Source organism: Apis dorsata, unplaced genomic scaffold, assembly GCF_000469605.1.
Source record: "Apis dorsata unplaced genomic scaffold, Apis dorsata 1.3 scaffold_270, whole genome shotgun sequence".
NCBI classification, from domain to species: domain Eukaryota; kingdom Metazoa; phylum Arthropoda; class Insecta; order Hymenoptera; family Apidae; genus Apis; species Apis dorsata.
In genome coordinates this window covers 328,061-334,859 of record NW_006263548.1, presented here as the reverse complement: position 1 = coordinate 334,859, position 6,799 = coordinate 328,061, and the positions used below count along the sequence as shown (strand labels likewise).

Genomic DNA, 6,799 nt, shown 5'->3' with positions numbered 1-6,799 from the left:
TCTGCAAAAACGACGAATATTTCGCGTTGTCACAGGACCAACGTATTGTAAATGGTGAAATGACGATAAACGCTATTGTGTTCCGGCGGTATAGAGTATAGTACATGGTTAAGAGAACTTTATCTTAGCACCACGGGTATTCAAGTATCACGGGTGTGGTTCTCATGGCCAGACGCACTCAGATACGACGATATTTTGTTCGAATAATGGCTTAACCCTTTTTGCATCGAGAATCTGACGTTTATTTTCAATAATAATTGCATTTGTTTATGTCTGTTCCCTTATTTTTATTTCAATTTAATTATTTGATAAATATCATTATTCTAATTTTGATTTTGTTGTTTTCAGATCGTTTGAGATATGTAAAATTTGGGGAAAAATTATATACAAAAATTGTATGGAAATTATTGTCTAATTTATTTCAATGAAAAATATATTAAAAGAAATATAAAAAAAATTTTTAATTTTTATTATACTAATATAATAAATATCTATTCAATGATTGAAAGAAGGGTAACAAAAGAATAAAATGAATTTTAGAAACTTTTCAAGGTTTTTACATTTTCAATCGATTTATTTTTAAAAACTTTTAATTAAAAATTTACATTGGAAAACACTTGTTAAATTACATATACAAACAGTTACTTAGCCAGTGTTTAAAATTAAAGCGAAGAGAAAGGCTACGTTCACCTTTTCTCTGATATTGATAATATTTGCATTCCGATCAGTAATCAAATTTTATGTTCAATCTCGCATGTGAGCCGTTTTTTAAAATCACATATATATCACGATCATTCTAAAAATTTACCTTACGATAAGCTGATTTTTACACTCTCGTTATCCAAGAACGAGACCGCTAGGATACTGAACGATAATAGAACATCATACTTTCTGAACATGAATGTTTGATATCTATAGCAAAAGAGAAGCACAAATCTCTTGCATCAGAATTGTTAATTCATTATGATCGATGATCGGAATGATACTTGAAGTATGTGGGCGTTGGTCCTTGTCACCTTCGAATTCCAGTCTCAAATAAACCGAAAAAAGTAAACGATTTACTGTGAGCAAAATAAAAGAACAACAGAAAGATTTGTGATTTGATTAATCTTATGAAATATTCTTTCAGAATTTCGCTTTATCTATTAAATTTCCTAATAGATCTTGAATATTACATATATCTAAAATATTTGGAATAAAAATATTGCAATAATCGAAATAATGACGTTTCATAATATGCATAAATTTGATATTTATTTATATATGGTACTGAATAGAAGTTACTTCTGAATTGACTATATGTTATTAATGATAAGGATCAATTGTTATTCTATGGAGGAACTAAACAGATCCTTATGCATTCATTCAAATCAATCTCAAAGGATGACAAAAGATCCTATAGATGTTGAATAATAATTTATCACTACCGTTACGCGTGCATAACCATGCGTGAATCACGGAATTGTCGTGCAAGTGTAATGTGTAACCAAGAAATTACGAAATCTAGCTTTGTGCCATGTATATCCCTTCTTTTTTATTCTCTTTTAATGAGGGTCTTGTTCCGGCTGCATTTATAATGTTTTATAGTGTTTTATATTTAATTGTATTAAGATAAGAAAAATCCGAGATTTATATTATATTGTAAGTTTATACATATTTTTAATTATTTTGTTATTCGAATCAATTATTCTTCGACTGAATTAATTTTTAATCCTGATTCTAATTATTTTCTTTTGGATTTCAGGAAAAAAAAGAGAGAAAAGAAGCTAAGTATTTTATGTCGATAAATATAATTCAATCAAAAATATCTATATTTTAAGATTATAAGCAAATCAAGACTTAATGATATACATTTTTATATATATTGGTTACATTTTTTTAATATACTTATTATGCGTTTCTTTACTTTTCTTAATCCAGAATTTATAAAAAAATCTAAATAAAATATCTTATTTGAAATATTTACATAATTTATCAAATATATTCACATTATATTTGTGTAATTTATGTATCAATTTTGCTAATGAGATTTTACAAATATATTCGATATAGGTTATGTAATACTTGTCAAATTAAGAATAATTATCCATTTTTAATATTTATTTCAGAAAGATATCAGAAAATGTATTTTTTTTCTAAGTATATCTCATGTATCGAATCGAAAATATATAGAATCGATAACATCATGACTCATTTATGAATTTATTTGAACGGAAAATTAAAAATTGATCCGTCTTGGGTGGTTTCGTTATGTATTTTGCAGAGAATAAAAGTTATGTAATTCTTTACGTAAAGAGAACGAGATCTTTTAAGATACATCTTTACAAACGAGTTTAACACACTCAGAGACCTGAATTTGTTCTCTTTTACAATATACCATATATATTTATTACAAAATAATAAAACAAAATTTATATTGACAATATGTGATAAAGATAAGTCAAATTGTTTTAATCTACATAAATTTAATCACAATTTATTTTTTTTTTCATGATATTCATACAAATTTAATTATGATTCGATATAAGTTATAAAATATTTCATAAATTAAATATTATTTAAATTTCTAGAATTTTACCTGTCACCACGTATCTGCGTTATATATTGGATGGAAAGTGGTCGCAATAATTCTCGATCTTGTTCAGAGGCTTCCTTCTTCCAAGGGTAAGGAAAGGTGTTTGCACGTGTCCCTCGTACTACGTTATATTGCAACCGTTTGCACTCGTTCATTGTTGATTGCACAAGGAACCGAGTATACCTATCACGGGCCTTTGCACAGCAGGCATCTGGTCCGCTTTCAAGCTTTTCTACGGGGTTACACCACTTTGTATAACGATATATGCGCACTCTTGTCTCTGATGTTCATTTGCTTTTGATGTTTGTTCATCAATTTCTTATCACACGTAACTCTTTCTTCAAAACTCCAATATTAATGATAAACATAAGTTAATCGATCCTTTGGTGTAAAAAAATTAGAAAGGATTAAAATAATAATTGTGTTACGAGAAAAAAAATTAAAATTAAAATGATAGTTTTATTCTTTTATCGTAACAATTTTCGAAAATGTTCATGACAAATATGAAATTGCAATTTCTTAGAAATCGAGATTATGATTGTTCCATAGGTATAGATCACTCTGATCGCAATGGTAAAAATCTAACCTCAATTTCAGATCAATCGGATTATCTTATTTAACTAATTACGAACGATGCTAATTTGTTTTTTAAAGAATACGAATCGGTATGATTCTATATGATACTATATCTATATAGTATATACTATATATACTATATCATAAAATTAATTGTCGAACAAAAAGAAAAATACACAATTCAAAATAATTTTAATCTAATATTGCATTAAAGGAAAAATTCAAGATTATTAATATTAATTATTTCATCTAATGATAAGAAAAAGATATCATAAAAATTTTCAATGCATTATTATCTTGAATTAAACTGATTGTATTAGAATTCTTTGATTATATTTTAATTTATAATAAATATTCAATTCAATTCTAAGTTAGAATCTTCATTAATGTTAAATTGTATATTAAAATGTGTATAGTAAACAAAAATTCAAGATTATCTATACTAATTATTTCTGGCGGTAAGAAAAAAAAGTCACAAAAAAAAAAGATTCACATTCTTAATCTGCATTATTATTAAATATTTAAATTACATCACTTACAATACTTAAATTATAATGTTATACTATAAGTAGAATAACCATTAATACGTAATTATTTTATACAAATATAGATAAGAAAAAAATTTATTCTTTTAATTGTTTTACAGATTCTGAGAATAGTAATGAGTTGATAATGTAATAATGAAACAGGATTGTAATACGGTATGCGTCAAGTGCATCGAAAACGTCAGAACTAGGAACGTGCATGCCGCGTGAATCGACACACGCCAGTGAACCCGAAGAAAAGACTGACAATGAAAGGGGGTCAGATCTGTGGTACACGCGCAATATGGGATAATTTTGCACTGTTTACTCTTTAATTTCCTATTGTCGGTTTAAATGAGAAATTAAACGTTCGATAAAACGTTTCGTGAAAACTCGAGTGTTATTTCGCATAATATCAGAGAAGAATGGAATATATGTAAATGAATTAATTTAATCCAAATATATTTCGTGTACGATTAATTATAATTTAATATCGTAATCAAGGTTTCCATTATTTCTGCGATACGTTTTTTGAAATGTTTCCAATTGAAATATAAACCACAGGATCGCATTGACACATATGCGGCTTTTCAGTAAAAAAAAAAATTACAGCAAAAATTTCTACGTTACACAATATCATTGATATACAGTGATAAGATATTAAATTCAATACGTTTTATATATATAATTGTTTTAATTCTAGGAAAGATTTGAATAAGAATAGTTTAAAAAAAAAGTTGAAAAAATTCTGAGTAACAAGTTTGAAATATTTAATCCAGTTTCATTTCATTAGAGTGAAAAAATTAATCTCGTAAATAATCTGCATGATTAATATAGTAATGTTTTTTAATGTGTTCACAGCTTCCTGCAACAAACATGCCTAAGGCAGATAAAATCCTTGTAGAGTGGGTGGAGCAGAAATTGACAGGAAGTTGTTTTGTCGTCGTTTCAAGTCGATGTTTATCGATCTTTCTTTGATAGCGTGCGATAAAATCGATTATATTCCTCGAAACAAAAGCAGTTGCAAACGTGAGATTTAAAAAATCTATTTTTAAAATTCATTATTCTTGGAGATCATATCTTGGTTTTTTTTAATGTTCTTATTTTATTTCATTTTAGATAACTCGATGCGGATATGGATTAAGGTATTGACAATGAGAATATGTTAAATTTTTTTTTAATATCGTATGTTTTTCTTCTGTGTAGAAAATTTTGTTTCAGGTATAAAAAGATAAAAAGAGTGAATCATTATTGCTATTTTAAAGACACCAGTAACAAGGAAAGCAGAAGAGGGATGAAGAAAAATCTATAATTTTGCGATTTCTATCTTGAATTGTCATGAAGCACATATATTCATTCAAACAAATCGAATGTGTCAATGTAAAAATTATGATCAAAGTGGTAATTATGCGATTCGTATGAAAACGATTATTATGACACTTGTATCGTTTTGCACAGATCGCTTTGCACAAAAAGAAACAAAAGAAGTAACCTCGTTAAGTTTCGAATTTAAATTTTCATTCCTAATTATTAAATATTATAATAATTATCATTACCAATCTTTTTTAAACAATTTTTTTAAGCATATCGATTCCATGTGTCAACAGCAACCGAACGAAAATAGCATGAAAAGAGAAAAAGCCTTGAGACTTGACTAAAGATACATTTCCTTGAACGCATATTCGCGTTTAATTCTTTAGGGCATATTTCTCAACCCAGCTTGGAAAATTGAAATAAGTAGAAATACACAAATAGCATAAAGGTATGCCAAATGTTTAATTAACCAATTCATATCATTTTACTCATTTAACAATTGAAATTTTTATATATTTTTTTAAAATTTTGTACAACTTTTTCTCTTTTCTAAAAATTTCAAACTTCAAAGAATGGCTTCAATTTCAAAATCTGGGAAACAAGATTTGGAAGAAAGAATATTACTCTGTTTAAAAAGTTAATACATCAACTTTTTTCAAATTAATAATATTTTTAGTCTCTTTACTGAATATATACTTTTTTTGTTCCAGTAAAATTTCCATTGCTCAGAGAAATGTTGGAAACCTTCTTGTGAAACTCTGTTCAAAACTCTGATCGTTTTTTTTACGGTTTCAATATCCATACGTCGTCTTTTCATCCATTTGTAAATGATTCAAAACGCTGCCTTCAAAACATTCTTTTCACACACTTGTTTTAACGTGTCAATCATTAATTTAGTTTTCTCAAGTTTGAAGAAAAATTTCACTGTTCTTTCAAATTATCAATATATATATAAAATATATAATATAATATAAATAAATATAAATAATAAATATAATATAAATAATAATATAAATAATAAATATAATATAAATAATAATATAAATAATAAATATAATATAAATAAAAGATATTTTCCAAGAAAAATGAAAGAAATATTAATATGGATATTAATAAATCTATCTTAGACTTTAATCTGTTCATAGATAAGAGTGCATTCCTTGCCAAGCAAGGAAAAGAAAAAAGATTCGATTAACTTTTTGAACAGAGAAGTACATTCAACATACGTGGATCATGCAGAAGGTGAACGTAGGTGGGCCTCTTGGAGATTCCGATACAGTTATACTCGTTCCACGTGTAAAGAAATGAAAGGTTCCGGAGCGCGGTGCATCTAGGGATTCGAGAGGAGAAGGCACACTCTCGTGATAAAAATGTCTTCCTCTCTCGAACAGAGGAGAGACGACGAGGCTCGATGGGAGGAGAGGATGGTTGTAACGATGCTAAGCACGTGATAGGATTGTGATAATTGCGATACGGTTCCAGCTTGTATGATATGTTTCCATCCATCTCTTTCCTCTTCTTTTTCTTCTTCTTCTTCTTCTTTTAACTAGATTCAAGTCTTGGTGCGAATCTTGGTGCTCGTGTTGAACGGTGGTAACGAAGCGTGAGATCGAATTGCGAGATGGATATAAACGAGAGAGTGAATTGCAGGTTTGGTTGGAAAGAAAGAGGTGATTTGAAACGGACCGATTACTTTTAAATGGCGTAATGGATGTGATTCGAACGCTTTGTACGAGAGTAATGGAATAGCAGTTGATAATGATGATTTTTAAGATTTCTTTGATTTATAAAATCTTAAACGATTTTATTA

The 6,799-nt window shown here is 27.8% G+C and overlaps 1 protein-coding gene and 1 long non-coding RNA gene across 2 annotated transcripts; one reads left to right on the top strand and one right to left on the bottom strand.

The window, feature by feature from the left end:
* Nucleotides 1-560: 560 nt before the first annotated feature.
* Nucleotides 561-2,943, bottom strand: LOC116185757. Its single transcript, XM_031510986.1, is given in 3 exon segments — nucleotides 561-1,061; nucleotides 2,586-2,853; nucleotides 2,923-2,943. Coding segments are annotated over 3 exon segments (468 nt in total). The 3' UTR covers nucleotides 561-882.
* A 532-nt stretch (nucleotides 2,944-3,475) lies between these two features.
* On the top strand, nucleotides 3,476-4,281 carry LOC102673727. The gene is made up of 2 exons (XR_004150672.1): nucleotides 3,476-3,609; nucleotides 3,798-4,281. It is a non-coding gene; the product is annotated as an uncharacterized LOC102673727 (long non-coding RNA).
* The last annotated feature ends 2,518 nt before the right edge of the window (nucleotides 4,282-6,799 follow it).